At 49.3% G+C, this 25,050-nt stretch overlaps 1 protein-coding gene across 1 annotated transcript in view; it reads left to right on the top strand.

Moving 5' to 3' along the window:
- ATAD3A (ATPase family AAA domain containing 3A) overlaps positions 1-24,663 on the top strand; it is a 64,300-nt gene extending 39,637 nt beyond the window's left edge. The window contains exons 11-16 of the mRNA XM_043994367.1: positions 585-709; positions 2,420-2,471; positions 5,201-5,271; positions 8,187-8,354; positions 9,431-9,539; positions 24,320-24,663. Coding sequence (XP_043850302.1) covers positions 585-709; positions 2,420-2,471; positions 5,201-5,271; positions 8,187-8,354; positions 9,431-9,539; positions 24,320-24,487 — 693 coding nt within the window. The 3' untranslated portion in view covers positions 24,488-24,663. The remainder of the gene's footprint in view (positions 1-584; positions 710-2,419; positions 2,472-5,200; positions 5,272-8,186; positions 8,355-9,430; positions 9,540-24,319) is intronic.
- Positions 24,664-25,050: the final 387 nt, after the last annotated feature.

Genomic DNA, 25,050 nt, shown 5'->3' with positions numbered 1-25,050 from the left:
AGGGGCTCATTCCAGTTACCATCTCTGCCATCTCATGAAGTTTGTACGTGAGAGAATTTAAATCCTGTGATTGAAGCAGAATTAAAATGTTTGTATGTGTTTTGTTTTTAAATTACTTCAGATAAGGGGTGATACCTGAGTTTCTGGTAGTGAATCAGCAGAATAAAAGTAATGTTTAAGAATGTATGTTTTTTTGTTTTGGGTTTCTGGAGTTTTTTTGTGGGGTTTTGTTTGTTTGTTTGTTTGGTGGTGGTTGTTTTTGGTGAGGCAGTTGGGGTTAAGTGACTTGCCCAGGATCACACAACCAGTGTCAAGTGTCTGAGGCCAGATTTGAATTCAGGTCCTCCGACTCCAGGGCCAGTGTACCACCTAGCTGCCCCAGGTTGTGGGTATTTTTTTACAAAGTGAAGAGATGGTTGCTGGTGATTGAAAAACTCCAAGGGATTCCTCTTCCTCAGTTTGTCTTCATCTGTATGATAGATGGAGAAGTCTTTACTTATCCTTTCCCCTGTTAAATTGGCATCTGCATGTATTTCTTCGCATCTCCTGCCTAACACTCCCTCTCATTTTGTTCTTGCCTGTAGAAGTTAGCCATGCATTCCGGTATGGACTATGCCATCATGACTGGTGGTGATGTCGCCCCTATGGGGCGAGAAGGGGTGACTGCCATGCACAAGGTCTTTGACTGGGCCAGTACCAGCCGCAGAGGGTGAGTTGAGGAGCCTCTGGGGCCTAGCCTACAAGAAGCTGTTTCGGGGGGAAAGAGGAGGCAGTGCTGTCTGCCTTACAGATGGGCCCCCCTCCTTCCCATCGGCTGTTACTTTGTCAGATGGGCTACTCGATGGACTACTTGAAGTGTTACTTGTCCCCTGGTTGTCCCATTTAGGATCAAGCTCGCACTCAGAGTTCCCAGGGCTACTCCCGCCGGCTCTCTGAGCCCGCCTGCTGCAGGGAAGGGGAAGCGCAAAGCCATTTGGACAGGAGAGACAGTGCCCATTGCCCTGTCCACAAACATATAGAGGAACTTCATTGCAGCCTGCCTCTGCTCATGCTGTATTTACAGTCTCTAGATGCTGTGCAAAAAAAGAAAAGAAAAAAAGGCAGTTAGTTGGTGATTTTTGTGTGTGTTGTGATTGGTTCTGACACTTTTTGCTAGTGTCCTTACCAGTACTTAATCTATGTTCATCATGAGAGTTTTTCAAAAGATGTGACTTAAAAATACCTTTTTGCCCCGGACAAGGAGGCCTTTCTCTTAGGGAGGGGGGTAGGTGCAAGTGTGTAGACCATCAAAGAACTAAGTCCTATTGTGTTTAGTGACTCAGTAGGGCCTTCGGTCTCAGTAGATTCATGGTTTCCTTGCCATGGGTACTCCCGCCACTGGCAGAGATCACAGCCCCTCTGTCTTAGCAGAGAGCCTTCCTGGGTTGCTGCAATAGATTAAAAAAATGACAATTTCAGGGCCAGTTTTTGCTGGGCTGGTCCTCAGGGGATGGGTGTGCAGTCTGTAACTGGGTCCTCCCATACTTGAAGGGCCTGGCTGACACCCTGATAGTTCATATTTTGCTGGCCTGGTCTTTGAGGCCCAGGGTTTCCTACACACAAACATGCCAATGTCTGGACCACACTGCTGTGTTGCTGGTCTCCATGAACTCAGTATCTTCTTTGTTACTAAGTCACTACCTTGTTGAGCATCAGATTCTCACAGTTTTACTAGATTATTGATACACTTTCTATTTGACACCTTTTTTATATCTGTATTATCTTGTTCTACTTTGACTCGACTCTACAAAGGGTCTCCTGTTGTCCATGGGTTTAGTCACTGAGCTCTTCCCAATTTGATTTAAATCACTTTAACTCCTTCATCTTATGAAGCAAAACTATTGGGCATGACAGACTCTCCATTGCTGTTTGTTAGATTCTTAAAATTCTGTGATTAGGGATGCGGGCCTAGGGCAGCTAGGTGGCGCAGTGGATAGAGCACCGGCCCGGAAGTCAGGAGTACCAGAGTTCAAATCTGGCCTCAGACACTTAACACTTACTAGCTGTATGACTCTGGGCAAGTCACTTAACCCCAATTGCCTCACTTAAAAAAAAACAAAACACTATAAATAGAGATGCGGGCTTTGAGTGCTAGAAGTGAAATACATGTTTTAAAAAATGTGTTTCCTTATTGCCTAATAAGAAAGGCACATGGAGGGACTATCAGGCTTCTTCGGTATCTGATGCCGAAGGATAATAAAAGCCACAAATGCTTTAAAATCTTCCTGTCTTCTCACAGAAAAAGTTTCCCGGTTCCCAGCAATCATGTCTTTTTGTCTATACGATCCCTAGGAAATATCTTGCTGAGACCCCCCACACACTTGAGCTTCTGCTTTCCCCCCCCAAGTTCCCTTCATGTTTATTTTCTTCTCATTTATAGCCTCTTGCTATTTGTGGATGAAGCAGATGCCTTTATGAGAAAACGAGCCACAGTGAGTATTTTTTTTTCCATTTAATTTTTTAAAGTTTTTCAGTTCCATATTCTCTCCCTTCCCTCCCTTGCCCACCCATTAAGAAGGCAGGAAATACTAACCCCATCACAAATATGTAGTCATGCAAAATATAATTCCACATTAGCCATGTTGTAGGGGAGGGGAATAAGAAAAAGAAAGAAGAAAACCACACTTCAGTTTGCACCCCTGAGCCCATCCAAGTTGCTTCATGAGTCCTTTGGACTTGTGGTTCTCCTGGTTCTGCTCCTTTCACTTTGGATCAATTCATATGAGTCTTCCCAGACTTCTCTGAAATCATCCCCAGCATCGTTTCTTACAGCACAGTCACATACCACACCTTGTCCAACCATCCCTTCAGTTTCCCATTCTTTGCCACCAGAAAAAGAGCTGCTACAGATAGCTTGGTACATGGGGTCTTTCCCCTCCTCCTGTGATCTGTAGGGCCCAGAGGCAGTTACTCTATTGGCGGGGCCATGTTGTGCAGTCAGTGAGTCAGTCTGTCTTTTTTTTTTTTTTTTAACAACACCCATCAGTGTGTGTCACAATTCATCACTTGGCCATTCTCTTTTTTTATTTACCTTGATTAGGTTCCCATAGCAAGTTAACAAACAAATGAACTCCTGCTCAGGTAGAAATCAAGGAGAGGAAAAATTCACTTTGGGCTTTTGATTGGGGTGGTCTTTGTTGTGACTTGGAAATTCTTTTCATCTCACTCTGATGAGTCCCTTTTTGGCATCTTTTTATGGGTCAGGAAGGGATTTTACCATGCACAATGTCTTTGGACATATAATTACCCTACCCTGGGGCAATAATTTTATTTTCAATCATCCCAAACTATGTAATACCTAAATCACAGAATTTATGTTTTTAAAAAACTGCAAAATGTAGCCATTGAAAGACATTTTTTATTATATTAGATGTATCTAAAATAAAAAACTATGGCATTATATGTAGCTTTCCTATTAAATATGAGTAAAACAAAAATATCTCCTTTACCCATTTTTTGATTGACCTAGAAATGCTAACAGCAGTAAAGCAAAAGAAAGAAATTAAATATGGGTGGAAAAGAAGCAAAACTATGAATACCTTCTGATGACTGATGGCAAGATGGTTTTCTTAGAAAACCCTATAGAATCAGTAAAGAAACTAATTGAGAAAATTAATATCTTCAATAAAATAACAGGACAGAAATTAACTTTCAAAAAATGGCATTTCTATGTGGCAATGACCAAATCAAGGAGAAAATCATAGAAAAAGAAATCTCATTCAGCATTCAGACAACTACAACGTGCATAGAACATCTACGGGGCAGGCTTTCAAGGCACATGCAAGACTCGCATAGATATTGGGGCAGCTGGGTGGTGCAATGGACAGAGACCGGCCCTGGAGTCAGGAGGACCTGAGTTCAAATTTGACCTCAGACACTTGACACTTACTAGTTGTGTGACCCTGGGCAAGTCACTTAACCCTAATTGTCACACACACACACACAAGACTTGCATAGATACAAATTATCAAATACTCTAGGAAGAAATGAAGAACAAATCAGGTCACTGGGAGGATGTTCAGTGTGCATGTCTAAACTGTGCTAACATGATACAAAATTAATTTATGGATTTGAGTGCCATCCCATTTACACTGCCGACTGGACAGAACCAGCCTCTAACCTGTGGATGAACAGAGCAGGCTAGAGACAGGAGAGTCAGGAATCCAACAGAAGTTCAATTTTAAAGTGAGGGAAATGGCTTGGAAGCAAGGAAGTCAGTCAGACCCATGTGCTGAGGCCTGGCCCTACTGGGAAGACCCACTCTTGTGTGGTTTGTATACTTGTGGCTAGACAAAAAGTCAAACAGTGTGGCGTGACAACAGTGGTGAGGCACAACCTAACACTGAGGCAAAGGTTGTCTGATGACACAGAGCCTGAGGCTTCACATCGGGGCCTCTTGGTGCTTGCCCAAGCTCAGGGACCATCAGTTCTGTGATTTATCGTGACAATACAAAGGACGCTGCTGAGCAGACAAAATAATAGGATTCATTTGGAAGAAAAGAAGGCCCAGAATCTCTGAGGGAAATCGAAAAGCAGGAATGAGGGGGGACAAGCACTTGCAGACCTCGTTTTACTAGAAGGCATCTAGCATTGAGATTGTTTGGCCCTGCTTAAAAAATGGGACACGAGGAAGAGGTGAGAGCAGCTGAGCCCAGTGACTCCAGTACTCAGTCAGTGCCAGAACAGGAAGATCTGCTAAGACTAGGAAGCAGCTTGCCCGAAACTTCCTCATGTTGTTCTTCCTGGTCCTGCCCTTTGAGGCCACGGGGACTGTCGAATCCCTTTTCTTCCCCAGGATGGCCCTTCCAGTATGTGAGGGTTCCCGTATTTGGGGTCAAGCTCCCCACTTCCAGATCCAGACTCCCACATACATAGTGTTGTTCTTGTGTTGGGGGTTGGGGGGGTGTCTGTGTGAGAGAGGGGGAGAGAAACCATAATTACCTCTGATATCAGATCTGGCCATACTGTCAGGATAGCATGTGTAGGGGCTATTTCTCATTAGCAGTCACCTTCTTTTCATTGGCCTTCGAGGCATGGACTTTCAATGGTGTACACCAGTGCTTGAGTTCAAGTGCAAAGTCATTAGCAGTGACAGTTTTAGAACTTGTAGCCTTACCCACGTCCTGTGTGGCTGACAACTATCTGAAATGCCTTTTTGCAGGAGAAGATAAGTGAAGACCTGCGGGCAACATTGAATGCATTCCTTCATCGGACAGGTCAGCACAGCAACAAGTAAGGATGCAGAATGGGTGAAAAATCCTTCTCCCGTTAGGCGAACATCTGCATGGCGGACTCTAGTGACTAGTTTTCAATCATTGCATCCTGATTCAAGGTTCAGTTTATGTCGTCCAAAGAGAATCTCTCCAGTTCTGCTGTGAGAAGATGCCGGCCTGAAAGTGTGTGTGCATAATCATTCATACACACACACACTTGTACTCATGCACATACATACACTCACCAACACACACTCCTACATAATGATCACACATGCTCACACTCACTCTCACCCACACAGTGCCACTTTGTTCACATGAATCCTCTTTGGGGACATGACATTTCTGAGGTATTCAGATTGATAGTGTTCCCAGCTGACATGTCAAGTGAGCCTTCTTATTCACCCAGAAGTGCACCACCCCCGTTCTCCTTTAATCAGAAGGACTAGACTTCACTTTTTTCATGCTTTTAGCCCAAAGATGAACAATCTGTGGGAAAAGACCATTTAATTTAGTGGGACTCACTCGGTGCACCAGCTGTCCTAACAGGTGTAGCTAATGCCTTCTTGCCTGATGGAAGGCTAGTTGTCACTTCTTCCTTCTTGGTCCCATGGTATCTCTCCCTCTGCATTTGCATATTTTACTCAACTCTGTAATGCTATGGCTGTGTGGTCCATCCGCCAAGTGTATACCCGTGGGCAGTCATGGAATTCAGGGGGAGCCAGGTGGATGTCTCAGAATTTGCTGTAGTGACTTGGCCCCAGGAAGGGCTTGGGCAATTGGGTTCAGGTGCTTGTCTGCCCACAAACTAGTGCTCATTTCCTTAGGAAGACTAGCCATCCGGTTTGGTCCTTTGCAGAGTAAGTCTTTTCCTAGGAATTAGAATGGCAGCTTGTTAAAAGTCACTTCGGCTTAGCCAAGACTATATTCCTTCATTCTCAGCATCCTAGCCACTTCAGTGAAAGCAAGAATTGTGTCCTTGGGGCTCAAAAATGTCATTTTCAGTATTATCCCTAATGATAAAGAAAGAGCTGCTTACAAGATATCTGTAGTTACTGTATTTGAAGGTCTGCAAGGTGGCTGCTTCTGCCCTTGGGGCACAATAGGACTCCAGTTAGCACTAATGAGTTAAGAGAAGGCATAGGCAGGAAGGAGGCACATGTTCTGTTTTGTTTTGTTTTTTATAAAAGTGAGAGTGTCTCCTGTTCCTCTGAAATAAGCTACATTTGAAGTTTCTAACACAGCTCTGGAGAGAGAAATCCCTGCTTCCTTATCATGGCTTAGTTTGAGGGTGTGATGGGTAAAACTCAATGTGTGTGGTCACCCTAACTGTCCCCTTGCGGGGAAAGCTAACTAGGACAAGTTTCACAGTTTAGGTGTTAAAAGTTTATTAAAATATGTTACAGGGGGCCAGGTAGGTGGTGCAGCGGATAAAGCACCAGCCCTGGAGTCAGGAGGGACCTGAGTTCAAATCTGGCCTCAGACACTTGACAGTTACTAGCTGTGTGACCCTGGGCAAGTCACTTAACCCTCATTGCCCTGCCACAAAAACAAATAAATGAATATATATATATATTAGAGGTTAACAAAGAGAGAACAAGAATAGGAAAACCCTAACTACCTCAACCACTCCTGGTTCATCGGCCAACCCCACGAGGTTCCCACCACCAAATCCCAAAACCAACTGACCAAACCCAACTGCCTCACACATTGCTTCAAGCTGATTGGTTGAGGCTGGTCACATGCTCGCACAGCAGGGGGCCTATTCTCACAAGGGCACGATACCTACCTGGCAACTCTCCAGTAGGGTGGCACCCAGGGATAGAAGTGGCCTGAGCCCTCGGGCAGGAGAAGTCTCATTGGCCTCTTGGTTCTGTGTCTCATGACTGGGGAGGGAAAGCCTTAATTAAGCAAGTGAGGCTCCACAGAGTAGAAAAGACTTTTACCTCGAGAACTGTCTGGGCCCCTGCCTGTGCAGGCTTGTGCCCCACCACCATTAAGTCATCATCATGCGAGGCTCTGACAACTCCACTGAGTGTCTTAATCTCTCTTCTGGTGTCTGAGATCTCAGGGAAGGCCAAACCCACAATTTTGCAGCTAAGAATCCCTGTGATACCAAAGAACTCCTAGGTCAAATCCATAGGGAGTAACCGGAATGATTCAAGGCGATTGGACCAGAGCTCCATGTGGAGCGTGTCACCTGCCTGAGGTCACTCATCTCCTGGGATGCTCCGCTTTCCTTACTGGAAACAACACGGCCTTTCAAGAGAACCTCTGGAGAAGGGGGTTCTGAAGGCTGGAGCCCCTTGAAGGACTTCCAGAGTTTGGGTTTTCATCAGGGTGGGCCAGGTCTTCCGCGGTGCTGGGATGAAATGTTCTTGTCTGCTGAAGAAATTGGCCTCTGTAGGCCTGGCTGGTGGGCTGCTGGGTCTGGGGGAAGCTAAGTGGTTGTGTGGTTCTTAGAGCAGAGAACAAGATGGGGGGTGGGGGAGACTCCATCTTCCTCTTCGGTGAGGCTTAGCTTAAACAGATGGTGAAGGCGCTCTAGTGTATCGCAATAGCTACTGTTAAAAGCCTGATCCAAAGGGAAAAGTTCCATTCAATGGGGAACAGCAGATCATGTGGAAGAGGGAGTTGGGAGGGAGCCAGAATCCTCTGCCCTGCGCTGGCAGCAGAAGCAGCCACATTTACCTCCACCTGCCCCTTTGGGGTCTCTGCAGGATAATTCGAGGCAAACTTTTTCCCCCTTATATTGCAATATGTCGCGCTTGAAAGACCTGGGGGGGCAATGGGAATGTCTGCCTAGGCTGGAACACTCGACAAAATTAGAACTGATCCTTTTGGTTCTGGTGGTCTTGGGTTCCTGTTTTCAGCCCCTTTTGGTCCCATATCGAAGACACTAGTGACAGCAGTCCCCTTTGTCTTGTCCGACAGGTTTATGCTGGTCTTAGCAAGTAACCAACCAGAGCAGTTTGACTGGGCCATCAATGACCGAATCGATGAAATGGTCAACTTTGACCTACCTCAGCTCGAAGAACGGGAGCGCCTGGTGAGGATGTACTTTGACAAGTATGTTCTGAAGCCAGCCACCGAGGGGAAGCAGTAAGTGTTGGGGCCCCAGGGTGTCGGGGGATGGGTCTTAGGCAGGCCTCCCATGTGGGGCCCTTGGTGCCCAGTGTCCCTCAGCCTTAATGCAGTTCTGCTTCCCCACCTGTCCACAGCCCCCACCACCCCAGTTCTCCTAGGCCATTTTGGCAGAAGCGTTCGTTAGCCCCAAAGCCAAAAGACAGTTTGGCAAGGCCCCTAGAAGTTCAGAGGAAATGGTGATGTCTGCTGCATGTCTTCCGGGGCTCCCCCATGGGGGAGGGCGTTGTGTCGGGGGGGTCTCGGTGTTGGTGGGTTTCACTTAGCAATCCCACTGCCCCAGCTTTGCATTGGGAACATTTTATAGAATGTATCCATGGTACCTATAGATGTAGTGAGATGGACTAGTGATCTCGGAGTGACCCTCCCTGCTTGGACAGGGCTGGGGTGAAGGCAGAAGCTGGGAGCTCTAGGGAGCCGTGGGGGTGCTTGATGCCACCACGCGGCTCCTTGATGTTGGGTGCTGCTCACCTGGAGGTAGCGTGCCCCGGAGCATCCTCAGCCATCCTTCGTGGCCTGGTTTCCAAACTCGCAGCCATTTCATTTCAGGTTCCCATTTTTTCCCTTGACCTGAATTGGGAATCTGCCCATCGGCCACATTACCTTTCACAGCCACTGCTGTCTTGCCCAAGAGGGCTCAGCTGCTCCCTCAGACTGGGAGCTTTTTGGGGGCACAGACCAAGTTTGTTCCTTTCTTTGGATCCCTGATGCTTAGCGCAGTGCTGGGCACATAGTTAGGCACCTAAGAAATGCTTGTTGACTAACTGATCACTGTACTATTGGGTCCATCTGTGCATATCCGGCCTTCAGTGACAGAAAGTGCCCCCTGCCCGTGAGGACTGTGAGGCTGGGGTCCCAGGGCTTGGGTTCAGATCCACCACCGACACGTATGTGCCTCTGTTTCCTGACCTGTAAAATCCTGAGGAAGTTGTATTAGATGCCAAGGCCCCTTCCTTCCCTAGCTTTGGGTCCTGAGTGGCAGCTGCTCCCCAGAGACCCCGGTGCCCACCCACTGACTCCTCCCTTCTTCTCAGGCGCCTGAAGCTGGCCCAGTTTGACTACGGGAAAAAGTGCTCGGAAATCGCCAGGCTGACCGAAGGCATGTCCGGGCGGGAGATCTCCCAGCTCGCCGTTGCCTGGCAGGTGAGTGAGGAGGGTGCCTGGCGAGTTCTCTCCTCCTCCAGAACCGTGTCCCCTCCTGGTTCTGGAACCGCTCTGTCATTCCGTGTAGTGGCACACTCGGCTCAGCCTTGGGCTTGGTGTTGGCGTGGATTAAAGGGTATCTGAGCAGAAGCTCCACAAAGCACAAGCATGCCGCCTGTGCCGAGCTCAGGAAGCTCTCTCTTCAGTGGAGGTGACAGGTGGGTGGGCAGCGACTGAGGAGGCTGCCTGCTCATCCCTTGGGGCATGTGGCCTCTTGGTATCTGTACGCTCAAGAAATAAGGAAGGGGGGGTCCCTGTCCATGGTCTTCTGTGTCTGGGTCGGGCTGGGACCCGCCAGCAGTCCTGCTAGGCCCGCCCACCCACCAGAGTGCTGTGAGTGGCTGAGAGCTCTAAGCAGGAAGAGAGGGGCCTAGCAGGCGAGAGAGAAAAGGTTTCTCTTTTAAGCCTGCCAAGATGTCTAAGAGAACACCCCTGTGTCCATGGCCAGAAGCCCTAGGAAGCCTTTCAGATGGCTTAGGGAAGCGGCAGTTCAGTTCTGGGGTCTTTGTTCCAATCTGGGTTCTGGTCCCAGGCGCTCTCTCTTAAGCTCACAGCCCAAGACCCCCCGAACATGTGACGTTCAGATTAGGGAGCAGAGCAGGAGAGTTTGTGCCCACAGGGGCACCGAGGCTTCCGGCCTGGCTCTTAGCTGGCATGTGCTAGGGACACCCATCCTTGTAGGTGCCGGCAGCCAGCCAGAGAGCTGCAGCTATTTGGTGTATTGTTGGAATGTTCTCGTCCCAAGGCTGGGCCTGAGGCTCACTGACCCAGAAGTCTCCTGATGGATTTCTGCCCCATCCCATTTCTGAGGGGTTTCAGCTTTGTGAGTGACATCCTGCCGCTTAGCCCACTTAATCTGGGGAACCCTTCACCAGGGAGGGCTGGACCCCCGCTCCCCGAGGCACATACTGATCTGATCTCCTGTCTCGGGAGCCCGTCCCTGCTCTCCTCTGCCCTCTGCGTCGTTTTCCTGCCTGTGAGTGTTTGCAGCTGAGGCTGCACCAATAGTGAAGCAAACATCAAAGATGACAGCCAAAGGAACAGCTGCCTTTCCCGCCTGGTGGTGCCGCTTATGGCGACGGCCCACTGAGGGGAGTTGTTTTCCAGCCTTTCTGGAAGTCATGAGAGGTCCTGATCTGTTCCCAGAGCTCTGCACAGCTTAGGAGTCACTGGGGTTGCCTCCAACCCTGGGTTCAGTCCCTGCCTCAGTTTCCTCCCCTGTCAGCCTAAGGCAGTTAGTTGTTCTAGGTGACCTCAGGGGTTCCTTCCAGCTCTAGCTCGGGATCCCTAGTGGCAGTCCCCAAGTTCACCAGTTCTACCTGCTGCCTAACAGTGTCATTTGGAGGGATATGGACTCATTCCCTTTGTTGTGGGGGTCTTTAAGCACAGTTAGTGATTTGACTTCACAATCAGAATTTCCTCAGACCTGTCAGACCCTCAGAGATGACACTTGTCTCTGTCAAGAAACACCTTAGAGGTGAGCGCACAGGTGGGGAAGCTCACTTTGATGTGTGACCTTGATGCTGTGCAGGGTCACTGAATTCAGGCGCCTTTGGTGTCCAAGGCTTGGACACATTTGCCCGCTTGATGGTCATGTGGGTAAATCCAGCTCGGGCCTCTCTCTGGGCAGCTCAGCAGGGCCACTGGGACTTGGACCGGCTGTCAGCTTGCTCTTTGGTGCTTGTCTCTATGGTTGGGTGATTCACCCGGGTAGTGCCCTGGCCCTGCTATTTACAAGGGACTCCCCTTCCTGGGGCTTTCCTCACCCAGTCCAGGCCCCCACCCCCCACCCCCTGCTTCCATCCTCAGGCCTTCCCTCCCTCCACTGGCATTCAGGGTGATATGGGCAGCAGCCACCGCTTGTGTCTATTTCCCTTCCTAGACTCGTCTCTCATGACTAGCTGTGCGGGCGAGCCCTGTCCTGCTTTGGGTGACCCCAAGGGGGGCTGACCTCCTCATCCCAGCCTCAGAGGGGCTTGGTCACTAAGGCTATCTGGCAGGCACTCCAACATGCCAGGGCCACATGTGTGCACGTGCACATCTGTCCTACCTGCTGGCCTGGCATTTATGCCAGGGTCATTTGGGCAGCATCAGTGGGAAGGCCAGTGTTTTCCACGTAAAGCAGTCCAGCGGCAGGTTGGTTTGATGGGGTACTGCAGCGGTGCACCTTGGTCTCTGTCCTGCTGATGGGATACAGACTTTGTGGGGACGGGATCTGTTTGGGTAAATGCCTTTTCCAAGAATAACCAGATGGAGCTTGTGTGGAGCCTCCCCTGGCCCAGCTGCAGTGGGTTTACATGAAGCCAGCCCTGCAGACGGGAATGCCAGTGAGTGAGGTGCTGCCTTCGAGTCTGTTGGGTGATTCATCTCCTCCTGAGGCTGACTGCCTGGACACTCACATGCCAAGGAGAGCAAAGCTGGGGGTACACATTGCCAGGACCAGACAACGAGCCCGAGGTGGGGGGCCTTTCCCGAGAAGGTTTGGGTTAGCACTGAAGAATGTGCAGATTCAGCAGCCTGGGCGTGGGGGTCGGGGTTAGAGTCTGCAGACATAGTTAATAATGTAAGCAAAAGGCAAGGGGGGCGCCTTACAGAGGACGGCCCAGCTTGTTCGGGGTGTAGAATGAAGTCAAAAGATATGGTCGGGCATGTCCCTTTCGTAGGGCTTGGAATGCCAGGCAGAGAGATGAGTTTGAACTTGATTCTGGTGGTGCCAAGAAAGATGGTTAGGAGTCAGGAGGGCAGGATTGTGTGGTGGTCCATGGCACAGCTGGCTGATGGCTGCTGGTCCCACCTCAGCATGCTCTTCTTCCGTCATTCCTTGGGGAGTAATTAGATGAAATGGGGGCTCAGAAAATCCTTTCCCGTTTTCTCTTTCTGAATGGGTACAAGTCAGTGGCCCCAGACCCTGGGCCCCCATTCGGAGCAGCCTGGCCTGGGGCATCTTCTAGATTGCTGTGCAATGTGCTGATGTATTTACTGCTCGCTGTAGAGAAAGGCAGTTGTCGATCCAATTAATGTTTTCTATTCTGGTAACTGTCTTTTTAGATGTGCCCTGTTTGCTCTTGAGCTCAGTCAAAAGCAGATGTGAGCCTAGCCTGCCATTCTTGGCTATCTGTACATCACTTGAATGCTGGATTTGCTTTCTGTCGCTTTCAAGGTGTGCTCCTGTCTCCTCACACGCCTCCCTGGGGCTGTTTTCCTCTAGATGTATCCCTTCCCCAGAAGGGAGAGCCCCAAAAGGGAAGGGTGGCCACTTGGCCTGGGGAGGCCAGGGAGGCCTGCCTGGGCTAGGAGACTTCTCCCAGCTCCTCCTCTGCAGTCTTCCTTGGAGGAGCTGCACCAGAGCTGATGGGCAGACACAGCAGGGTGCCTCGCTGGTCTGACTAAGGAGTCCAGTCAGTCCCTGAAGCTGTTCTCTGAGGTGGACGGTGGTCTGGGAGGGCAGCGCGCTGGGATCCTCCAGGAAGAGGAGACTCTCACACTTCTCTGTTGTACCTTGGCTGTGACCTGAGCCGGCGGTGAGCGTGTGGCCCCACCCCATGTCAGGTGGTTTGCACGAGCTCTTCCCAACACGTCCGGGTGAAATCTTATACTTTAGGTAGTGCCCAGAAGTGCCAAGGAAAGTAGACAGCTGCTTGGCATTGGCCATGAGCTAACGTGAAAGGCTCTCACATCTCTCTGCTAGAATGGGATCTCTGGGGGCATCCGGAGACTTCTGGTTGGGGGACCTGCCCTGCACCTCCCTTGCTCCCCCCTCTACAAAGCAGCAGCAGCAGCAACAATAGTTAGCATTTGGATAGCGCTCCCAGATAGGTGCTTGTATTATCCCCATTTCACAGAGAAGGAAACAGGTGAAGTGACTTCTCCAAGATCACCCCAAGAGCAGCCCACTGTCCACTGTGCCAGCTGAATGCCTGTACTGTCTAGAGCTGGCTCCCTCTTAGGCCACACAAGCTTGGCAGACTTTTCAGTGACAGAGCCAAGGACACAAAGCCGCCCTACGGTCACTATGATACCAGACTGTGCTGAGGGGCTTTATCTTGGAGATAGAGTCCAGATGTGCCCATGGCCCTTTCCTGACCCAGGAAGTGGGGCAGGGTGGCAGCAGGGCAGAGGCCTCTCCCATGATCTTTGGGACTTCGGGCAAGCCCCTCACGCCTCCCGGCCTCATGTTCCTGCTCTGGAGAAGACTTTGGGCTAAATGCCCCCCTGCCCCCCACCCCTTCCATCCCATCCTAATCCACAGAGACCAGGACTGGGGAGCCACCCACCCTCCTGGCACCCTGCCGCACCCTCCCACTTCCTGGGAGCTGGGCAGTGTACTACAAGATCACCCCTCAGCTGAGCACGAGCAGAAAGCAGACGCCACCGGCTGTGAGCGTCCTCCCTCCGTTCGTTTTTCTCATTGTCTCTTTGCTAGCATCCAGCTTGCTCTGGGGTAGCTCTGTCTGACCTCAGAGCCGGGTGGGCAATAACCCAGAGAAGGGTAGGATGGTGGGCTGCCAGTCCTCTGGGCCTGCTTCCTTCCTTCCACCATCACGTTGTCCTGCGGCCATGGCTGCGGCAAGGCCCAGTGAACCCCCACCAGACATGGGTGGTGAGGCTGGAGGCTGGGGGGCCCGTTCTGCTCCCCCCTCCCTCCTCAGCTCTGCTCCCCTGCTCCCTCCTGCCTTTGTGGATCTGAGAAGGCAGCAGGCTTTGAAGGGTTTTCTCCTGCTTCCCAATTAAGCTCATTAAAACACTATTGCAATGCTGGGAAGAGCTGGGCCTTTTCCTTTGCAAATTGTAGGAAATTGCTTTGTGGAGCAGTAGGGAAGAAATTCTCCTCTATCCAGGTCAGCACGGCCTCTTTAGAGCCCCCTCCTCTAGGCCCTCATGATGCTCCACAGCTAAGCTGCAGCCCGGCCCTGTCACTGTCAGTGGCTGCTTCTCTTCCGGGCTGCTCGTAACTGGGTCTCACTGGTTTCTAGGAGTTAGTGCCATTTGAGGTAACCACTATCCATGGTAGCAAAGGACAGGTTCTCTTCCTAATCCTTCCTACCTGGCTGCCCCCCAGCCCCAGCCCCCTCCCGCCTCTGCAGCTTCTACTCCAGCCTCTCCCTGAGCTGCCTTGGCTGTCCTGCTCATCATCTGGTACTTAGCTGAATACCCTGAAGGGCTTTGGGTGGGAAGGGGGAGGAGTGGAAATTTGGTTGCTAGGTGACGGGTCCTATTTAGTTCTGCATCTGGGCGAGCTGTTGGAGGTGAACTGAGTGGAAACAGAAAGCTAATGGAAGGAGTTTAGGAGGGCTGGGCAGTCGTCTGCTCAGGTACAGCTGAGCTCGCTGCCCCCTTTGCCACAGGGCGTCTTTTCCTTCCTGCTGTGCTTGTCTTGCCATTCTCGAGGGCTAATTCATGCCTGTCCATCTCCATTCAGCCTCCACCACAGAACCCTGGTGTGGTTTCCATCTGCCTAGGACCCAGTTTCTCTTCAAAAACCCTTAAAATTGCTATAATGTGGTCAATTGATTTCACCCTTTCACAAACCTAAGCCCTGGCCTTGACCACATTGGCTTTTTTCCCCTTCTTCACACTTGCCTGAAGCCATTTAACATCTCTTCTAGCTTTCCATCTGAGTTATTCCTGGCTGCTCCCCTGAGTGGGCAGGTCCTCCTCACCTTGTTCCCCTTACAGCCGGGAATTAGTAGGTGTGGGACCAGGCTCTGGACACAGCACGTGCAATGACTGGGTCTGGAGTTGTAGGCCTGCTCTGAAGGGATGCTCTCAGCCATTTGATATGTGCGGTATACCCTGGGCCCCTTCCAGGCTTTGTTGTTTGTAGCCTAAGACTGTGTGAAGTATATTTGGTTTGGTTTGGTTTTCGGGTTTTGGTTGGGGGGGGGGTGTGGTTTTGCAGGGAAATGAGGGTTAAATGACTTGCCCAGGGTCACACAGCTAGTAAGTGGGTCAAGTGTCTGAGGCTGCATTTGAACTTGGGTCCTCCTGAATCCAAGGCCAGTGCTTTATCCACTGTGCCACCTAGTTGCCCCTGTGTGAAGTATATTTGAATACGTCAGATTGTTAAACTACAGATTACAGATTGGGAGTTGATTTGGTTCAGACTTTCCTTCGTAGACTTAGTAAATTAGCTGTACTAGTTGGGTCTTCCAGTCTGGCAGGCCTGTTTAGATCTGGACCAGCACGTAACCTGAACTATTGGTTTTTGGTTTTTGGTTTTTTTACATATAAGGTATTTTATTTTTTCCGTTACATGTAAAGATAGTTCTCAACTTTTGTTTATACAAGCTTTCCAATTTCAGATTTTTCTCCCTCCCTCCCCCCCCCCCCTCCCCTGGATAGCAGGTAATCTGATATAGGCTATATCTATATATCTATATACATAGATATATATATATCTATACACACTATATATATATACACATAATAACATTAATCCTATTTCTGCATTAGTCCTGTTATAAGAGAAAAAATCAGAGCAATGATGAAAAACCTCGAAATAGAAAAAAAAAACAACAGCACCAAAAACAAAAGAAATAGTATAACCTGAACTATTGTAAACAATAACTCCCAAGTTGCAAACTCAGGACCATAGAAAAGTAACTTGTTTCAATTCATCTATTAATAAGTAGTAGCTGACATACGTCTCGTCAATCAGCAAACCTTTATTAAGCACCTACTACATGTCAGAGGTGTCTACATCCATTCTCCATTCATGACCAGTTTTGGGGTATCTGAGCTGTACATCTTTGGGTGCTGCCTTGTTTTGTTTTGTTGTTGTTGTTTTGTTTTGTTTTTTAGTGAGGCAATGGGGGTTAAGTGACTTGCCCAGGGTCACACAGCTAGTAAGTGTCATGTGTCTGAGGCCGGATTTGAACTCAGGTCCTCCTGAATCCTGGGCCAGGGCTTTATCCACTTTATCCGTTTTGCTGTCCCCAGATTTAGGATTTTTTAACTTTAAATGAGCTTTTTAGGTTTGGGGCCTGAATTGAGGTTTGGTCTGCCAGTTCTGCACATGGTCCATAACCTGCAGAGACACGGTCCATAATCTTGCTCTTGGTTCTTAGAACTAAGGTTAAGACTTGAGTATCGCTCCTCTTGGGGCTGCCCTCCAGCCTTCAGTTTCCTCATGAGAAGGGCTGGACTGACAGATTGCCTAGGATCCTTTCTACCTTGGGTGTTGTCCAGTAGCCACTTACACTTGGGCCACCCCCCTCACTACAGCTGGCTGGAATTCCATTGCCTGGAATCCATCTCAAAGGATTTCTTGGATTGCTCAGGACAGCGATGGCTTCTGTATTAACACCTCCCACAGCGTATGTCCTTTGAGCCGTAGCTGGGGGAGAGGAAGGTTAGCAGCACCTTCGTGGGTAAAGATGGATTTCTGTGTGGTCGCTGGCCAGCTCCGGCCCTCTCCCCAGGTAGGCCCAGGGACATAGCACTGGGATGGCCATGGATGTGAGTTTGGCCAGTGCTGTGGATCTCCTGTTAGCATGAACTGGGTCATTTGGAATCTGCTTCTGGGAGATGTCAGTTAGTGGGTTACAGTTAACTAACCCCCCAAGAGGACAGGTGTGCTAGTCTTCTAAGGGGGCTGTATTTACATCCAGAGCCAGGCCGGGAGCTTCTGGAACAAGCTCCTCACATATGTCTCTGCTTCCCAAAAAAGCAGGGCCCGCCTGTGGGTACAGCAGGAATGGCAGAGAAGGTGGGAGTGGAGAGAATTATTTCTGTGCTGGAAGATATATTTAGAATAATGTTCTGCCGTCTCCATTGTAGACTTTGCTTAGTGTGTTCCCACGGAGAGGGAATTGAAGTCCAGCACAGACCCCAAATGATGCTCCTGACAAACTCGGGCATAATGTCCAGCGTGTCTGGTGGCCAGTTATGCTCACTATCTTCAGAGGAAACAAGACCTGCTCACTGGCTTTGAGCTTTTTTCCTTTTCCACTCAGATGTCACTATCCCCAGTTTTGAGGCTTCCCTCCTAAGTCGTATGTAAGCTACAGACTCGGGCATCCTCGGGGCCAAGGGTCTTTTTACTCTCAAATCCCGAAGAGTCGCAGAGAGCACCTACAACCTCTTGTGCCCCTCGGGCCAACCCTGTGTTTTCCCTACCCTGGGAGGCTTCTGATCATTTGTGGGCCGTCCTCCAGGCACATGGCTTTCACTTGGAAAGTCTTTGCTGTCAGTACATGAACCCTCCAAGACAGAAAGGGTCTAAGTGTGAGGGAAAATAAGCCAGAAACCTTCTACAGGCACAGCTCTCTCCTAGTGATCACATTTGATGATTCTCATAGACACGGTGGGGACTGCCAGAGAATGTGGGGAAAGATGATGGAGTCTTGGACAAGCAGCTGAAGACCTGCAGGGCACAGCTAGTGTTTCCATTACTTCTGTCAGTCGAAGACAAGAGCTTCAGAAAAGAAAAGAGCCAAATAGCCAAATAGGCAAATAGGCAGCTAGTAAAGAAGATGGTTTCTGAGTCTAGGGTTTGGATTTCTAGACCCAGGCTTCAGATGGAGGAATAACACACTCTCCTGGCCAGAGATAGCGTGCACCTAACAAGATCTAGTACAAAAAGAGCTCCCTGGAGTCTGGCGAATCAAATCCAAGGGTTGGCTTTGTTTTTCCCAAATATTTTATTTTTTTTTCCAATCACATGGGGGAAAAATTTAACACTTGTTTTTAAAATTTTTGAATTCCAAATTCTCTCCCTCCCCATCATTGAGAAGTCAGGCCATTTTATATAGGTTATACATGTGCAGTCATGCAAACATATTTCCATATTACTCATGTGGTAAAAGAGACAGAAAATCAAAAGCAAAGTAAAAAAAAAAAGGATGCTTCTATCTGCATTCAGACAACATCAGTCCTTTCTCTCAAGGTGGAGAACATTTTTCATCACGAGTCCTTCAAAATTGTCCTGGATCATTGTCTTCCTGAAAATAGCTAAGTTATTCCCAGCTGATCATGGTGTCCAGTGTTCTCCTGGTTCTACTCACTTCACTCAGCTTCAGTTCATGTAAGTCTTTCCAGGTTTTTCTGAAATCCTCCTGCTCATCATTTCTTATAGCACAATAATATTCCATCACATTCATGTACCATAACTTCTTCATCCATTCCCCAGTTGATGAGCATCCCCACAATTTCTATTCTTTGGCACCAAAAAAAAAAGAGCTGCTCTAATTATTTTTGTCCACATGGGTCCTTTTCCTTTTTTTAACCTTTTTCGTATATGGACCTAGTAGTGCTATTGCAGGCTCAAAGAGTATACAGTTTTATAGTCTTTTTGGACATAGTTCCAAATTGTTCTCCAGAATGGTGGGATCAGTTGTGTCCCAGTTTTCCCCACATCCCCTTCAACATTTGTCATTTTCCTTTTCTATCATATTAACATATATAGGTGATAGGTGTGGGGTAGTTCCTCAGAGTTGTTTTAATTTGCATTTCTCTAATCAATAGTCATTTAAAGCATTTTTTCATATGGCAATAGATTGCTTTGATTTCTTCTTCTGAAACCTGTCTGTTCATATCCTTTGATCATTTATCAAGTGGGGAATGATTTGTATTCCTATAAATTTGACTCCGTTCTCTATATATTTGAGAAATAGGGATTTTATCAGAGAAATTTGCTGTAAAAAAATTTTCCCCAGTTTTCTGCTTTCCTTCTAACCTTGGTTTTGTTTGTGCAAAAGCTCTTTAATGTAATCAGAATTATGTCTTTCATTCCATAATGTTCTGTTTCTTGTTTGGTCATAAACTTTTCTCTCATCCACACATCTTATGGTAAACTATTTTGTGCTCTCCTAATTGGCATACAGCGTTACCCTTTATGTCTGAATCCTGTTACCTGTTTTGACCTAATCTTGGTATTTGGTACGAGGTGTTGGTCTGTACCTAGTTTTTGCCAAACTGCTTCCCAGTTTTCCCAGTATTTTTTGTCAGGTAGTGAATTCTTGCCCCAGAAGCTTGGATATTTGCGTTTATCAAATACCAGGTTACTATCAGCATTTACTTCTGTGTTTTGTGTACCTAACATATTCCATTGATCTGCTGCTCTATATCTTAGGCAGTACCAAATTGTTTTGATCATTACTTCTTTGTAATACACTTTGAGATCTGGTATGGCTAAGCTACCTTCTTTCACTTTATTTTTTTTTTCTTTGATTCCCTTGATAATCCTTTTTTTTTTTTTTTTTTTTTTTTGGTGAGGCAGTTGGAGTTAAGTGACTTGCCCAGGGTCACACAGCTTGTAAGTGTCAAGTGTCTGAGGCCAGATTTGAACTCGGGTTCTCCTGAATCCAGGGCTGGTGCTTTATCCACTGCGCCACCTAGCTGCCCCCTTCCCTTGATATTCTTAACCTTTTGTTCTTCCAGATGAATTTTTGTCATTATTTTTCAAACTCTATAAAATAATTTTTGGTAGTTCAATTGGTATAGCACTAAATAGATTAATTTAAGTAGAATTGTCAATTTTATCATATTGGCTCAGCCTACCCATGAATAATTAATATTTTTCCAATTGTTTTGATCTGATTTGTGTGAAAAGTTGTAATTGTATTCATATAGTTCCTGGGTTTGTCTTGGCAGATAGGTTCCCAGATATTTTATATTGTCTGCAGTTATTTTAAATGGAATTCCTCTTTCTATCTCTTGCTGCTGGTCTTTGTTGGTAATATGTAGAAATGCTGATGATTTATATGGGTTTATTTTATATCCTGTAACCTTGTTAAAATTGTCGGTTATTTCAACTAGTTTTTTAGTTGATTCTCTAGAAATCCAAGGGGTTTTTTAAGCTGAAAAGAGAAGCAATGGGCTTGGGGTTTTTTTGGGGGGGGGGAGGGAGGCTACAATGTAAGAAGACAAATAACAATAGAGAAAAACGGAAATTCAGTGGGGAAAAAAATCTGAAAAAAGAGGCCAAGAAGAAAATCCATGGTCTCAGATGTCTAGACCAGCAAGTGCCAAACTCAAATAGAAAGTTGTCCCTGTGGGCCACACATTAACTTAAAAAGCCACTGTTAACATCTATGGTTTATTGCATTTTTATTTATGTTGTTAAAAATTTCCCAGTTATATTTTCAACTGGTTTTCTGTACTCTGGAATTTTGCCCACAGGCCTCTGGTTGTATGGTTTTAAAAAACAGGGTGAGTCAGAGTGCTTAATTCAGGGAGGCAAATTTGAACTTCTATGTGTCGCTGAGGCCTGGTGGGATAAAGACTGTGACTACTAAGGAGGAAGGTCGCATTGAACACTGAGAAGAGATACTCAGGGAAACATGTTAGGAAACATTTGGATTGAAACCAGGGTCACCAGACAGAGGTGTGTGTGATCAGTACATGCTACAGACCGCTGAGGCAGACAGAAGACGCCAATGACTCTGAGGCACAGACGCATGATGGAGGAGTGATGGGAACCTTGTTCGTTTATCTCTGCTGAGACTCTTCCCCCAAAGCCCAGCAGCTGCTTATGGCTTGACCCACTGTGGTGATAAATCCATTCTTCAGCTAACCCAGGGAATGGCTCTTGTTGATCTGATTCTGACCCACACTGGAGGACGAATATGATGGGAAACTTGGAGGGAAGTGACCACTTTGGTTTTGGAGTTAGTGGGAAAGGAGGAGGTCAGGTGGAGTGTGACGTGTGCCTCGCACCTGGGGAAAACAGATTCCCAGAGGTTTTCAGTCAACTGAAGAGCCAAAAGGGGCTTTGTGGCCCTTGTTGGGGGAAAGAGGCTCATCAAGGGACAAAAGCCCAGCTCAGGGTGGACAGACATTCACAGTTACTAGACAGAAGGCAGAGCCAGTCAGCCCTTTGTCGTTTTGCTTCTCTCTTCTCTGACAAAGGAGAGTGAGCTTTCACCTGGAAGGGACAAACACCACAATGGCCAGTGTGGAGCAGCCACCCAAGATAGGAAGGGGGATGGTAAGAGAGCTGCCCCTGGTGCCCAGATGGGCCACATTGCCAGCTGCTGGGAGTCATTGTTGTGGCTCTCTGACCTGATTCAGTATCAACTGAGGGAGGTCAGACAGGACTAGACAAGGGCAGACGTTCCAAGTTTCCAAAAGGAAGGGCAAAGAGGCCTAGGGGTTGACTTCAATCCCTGGTAAAAGTTGGCAAACGTCTAGAAAATGAAGCTGGCAAAGCACTAGCATGGGGGGTAATCGCCCAAAGCCCATCATCCAAACCTGATCTACTAGGGAAATCTACAAAATCTTATATTTATTTATTCAAAACAAGCAGCTTCCAGAGGTGGGGGGAGTGTGGCGGGGGAGCATTGATCTGAAAAAGATCTGGGGCTTTTAGTGGACTGCAAGCTCCATATGACTCAGGCTGGTGATCTGACTGGGGAAGGTCTCTGTGAGCTCCTTAAGAGATCCCAGGAGGGGACAGCTAGGTGGTGTCGTGGATAGAGCACTGACCCTGAAGTCAGGAGGACCTGAGTTCAAATCTGGCCTCAGACACTTGCAGCTTACTAGTTGTGTGACCCTGGGCAAGTCACTTAGGCCCCAGCTGGAGATCTTTGTTTGGTTTGGGGCACCAGCATTTTAGGAAGATGTGGATGAGCTGGAGAGCACTTAGCGATGCATGATGAGGATGGGAGGTCATGCCTGGTAAGAACCAAGGAGGGTTGGGCCAGAGAAGACTGGGGGAGGGTGCGGAGGCAATTATCATCAATGAGCCACGAAAGGCTCCCCCTGTGACCTGCCTGAGAAACCTTGAGCGTCTGGGGCTTTCAGACTTGGGTATTTATGCCTCATTGTGGCATAGAGGTGGGGTGTTCTTTGACCTTTGCTAGCCGACCCCAGGTTGAGAGGGCTCCCGTGCCAGGTTGGTTGCAGCAGTGACCTCATTGCAGGCCCAGGCAGTGGCGGGCACTTTCCATTCCTCCTAGAAGGATGCCATTGCTCCTTGTCTCATATCTGCATGCCCCACCCCCATCTCAGGACATGGATGGAGCCCCCGAGACCTTCATTTTCTTCAGATAAGAAAACTGAAGTCAAAGCTGGGGAGGAGACCAGCCCTGGGTCACACAGGAAGCGAGCCCATCTAGAGAGCCAGGACTAGTCCTAAATCCGAATCTGGGGCCACTTCAAGGATTCTCACTTTACATTCCTCTTCCTGACGCCCAGAAGGACAGAGCTAGGGTCACAAGATTAGTTTTCTTAAATCTACTAGTTGTTGGGTTTTTTTTTTTTTTTTGCAAGGCAATGGGGATTAAGTGACTTGCCCAGGGTCACACAGCTAGTAAGTGTTAAGTGTCTGAGGCCAGATTTGAACTCAGGTACTCCTGAATCCAGGGCCGGTGCTTTAACCACTGTGCCATCTAGCTGCCCCTGTTGGTTTTTTTAAGTTGCTCATTTGGGACGGGATGTGGGTGTGAATGGAAGGGTCAGCTCCCGGCCCTGTGCAGGGAGGGCCTTCTGGGGCCTGGCTCCGCAGGATGCAGCTGGGGCAGCCCCCCTTGCTCAGAGGTCACAGCCCACCTCTTCCAGCCCCATCACTGCTTGTGGGCCCGGCTGAGCCTCTTCTCACAGCTGGGGAGCCTCTGGGAGGAATGGGCTCCTTCCACCCGTTTCCCTCCCTCCAGCCCCACCCGCTGCTGGCCTGCCCTCTTGGCCAGTTGGGACTTCTTCCTGCCTTTGACGGCCCTTCCATTAGGAGCCAGGTGAGATTGGCTAGAAATCTCTGCATGGAAGGGCAGCATCCTGCATTCTGGGCGGCGTGAGCTGCTCCCAGCGGGGCCTGGGCACGTTCCCCATTTGCTTTCCTGACAGCTCAGGCCCTGAGCTTTCTATTTTTAGAAGGTCATTGAGAAAATCAGCAGCGCGTGAACTGCACAGAATTGCTGGGACTTCCACAATTGGATTTATGGGCATTGCAGGCCCAGGGAGGAGACAAACTGGCCGTCTTTGTGACGCTGCATGCGTGCTTCAAGGATGTGGGGCCCAAGCCCTAGGGAAACTACTTTTGCCTCCCCTCCCTTTGGAATGAGGCTGCCCGGCGGCCCTAAGGGGAGGCCCCTTCTTAGAACCTCCTTGGGCCTGTTGAGGGGTGTGAGACTGAGGCCTCTGCAGAATGGGGGGCCTGACTGAGGGCCTCTGAATATTCATGAGGTGCAGCGTGCCCCCGGGGGCTGATTGAGCTCATTAGCCAGCACAGCTCCAGGTACTGGTCTGTAAGGTTCCTCCTGGGTACTCTGCCTTTAGCTTGTGGCCTGGGAGCTGGAAACAGATGTTGATCCCAGTGTGTAGCGGGGAAGTCCACTGGGAGCTGCCTTCCCTTCCTGAGCCGGGCCCGCCTTGGGCCTCATGAAGCATCCCTGGGCGTCAGTGCACACCCTGGCCGTTCATTGCCAAGGCCAGGCCCTGAGAGCTCCTGGTTGGTCACCCCCAAATCACCTCCCCCACCCCCAAAACCCCCAAAGTCCTGTCATTGTCCTAAGCTGAATAGGCCCCTTCTGAAGTCTGCTCTGTCTTCACTGGTGTGAGTCGGGTCAGGGCTTGGACCTGACCCCTGCCAGGGCCTTTGCAATGACTTCCAGGGTCTCCCTGGCTCAGCCTATGAGCGAGCAGGGGATTTGGGGACCCCTGGGGGTCCAGATGGGGTGACCAGGGTGAGGCACGGACCGGCCATGAGCTTCCGGTCATAGGCAGGGGTGCAGCAGTGGTCTTGTTGCTTCTCACCCCTGTCCCTTGTCCTCCCTCTCCTCCAGGCCTTGGCCTACGCCTCAGAGGACGGCGTCCTCACGGAAGCCATGATTGACACCCGCGTGAAGGACGCCATCCAGCAGCACCAGCAGAAGATGGAGTGGCTGAAAACTGAGGGCATGGAGGGAAGGAAAAGCCAGCCTCTCCCTCTCTTCAAGGAGAGCCCAGTGTAGGGCCCGGAGCCCCTGGACACCTGCCAGAGAAGTCTGGACTAGGGCCCGGGCCTGCGAGCCGAGCCTGTGGTCGGTCCTTCCCCTTCCTGCCCTTTGAGGCTTTTTTAAACTCTCCCCCCCACCCCACCCCACCCCACCCCCGCCCCGAGAACCCACAGAGGCTTGTCATGAGAGGAGCTGCATTAAAGGGTCTATCAGGCGCTGATCTGGGTGCATTTGTGTGCTGGGGTCTTTGTCAAGTGCCAAAGCTGAAGTCCCCTTCCAGCCCCAGAGCCCCGGCCGGGCCCAGGCAGGTGCCACATGCCCTCGAGTTGCTTCCACGAGCACCAAGGGAAAGCCCTTGACTCGGGCCCTCGGCTCAGGACAGGCCTGGGCTCTCAGGCTTTCTGGATGGGAAGCTTGGAAGGAGAGGGCCCAGGTCAGACGTGCATAGCTGGGAAGGGAAGACAGACGGTTCTGATAGCTCAGCCTTCTCCTCTGGGGAACACGAGGCCCGGCAAGAGCTGGACCTGTCTGAGGGCGCAGCCCCCTCGCCTCCCGTCTGGCTCTTTCCATTATCTGGT

The sequence above is a fragment of the Dromiciops gliroides genome, chromosome 3 (genome assembly GCF_019393635.1).
Source record: "Dromiciops gliroides isolate mDroGli1 chromosome 3, mDroGli1.pri, whole genome shotgun sequence".
In the NCBI taxonomy this organism is placed as follows: domain Eukaryota; kingdom Metazoa; phylum Chordata; class Mammalia; order Microbiotheria; family Microbiotheriidae; genus Dromiciops; species Dromiciops gliroides.
Note: the sequence above shows the minus strand (reverse complement) of the source record. Positions and strands in the feature narration are given on the sequence as shown.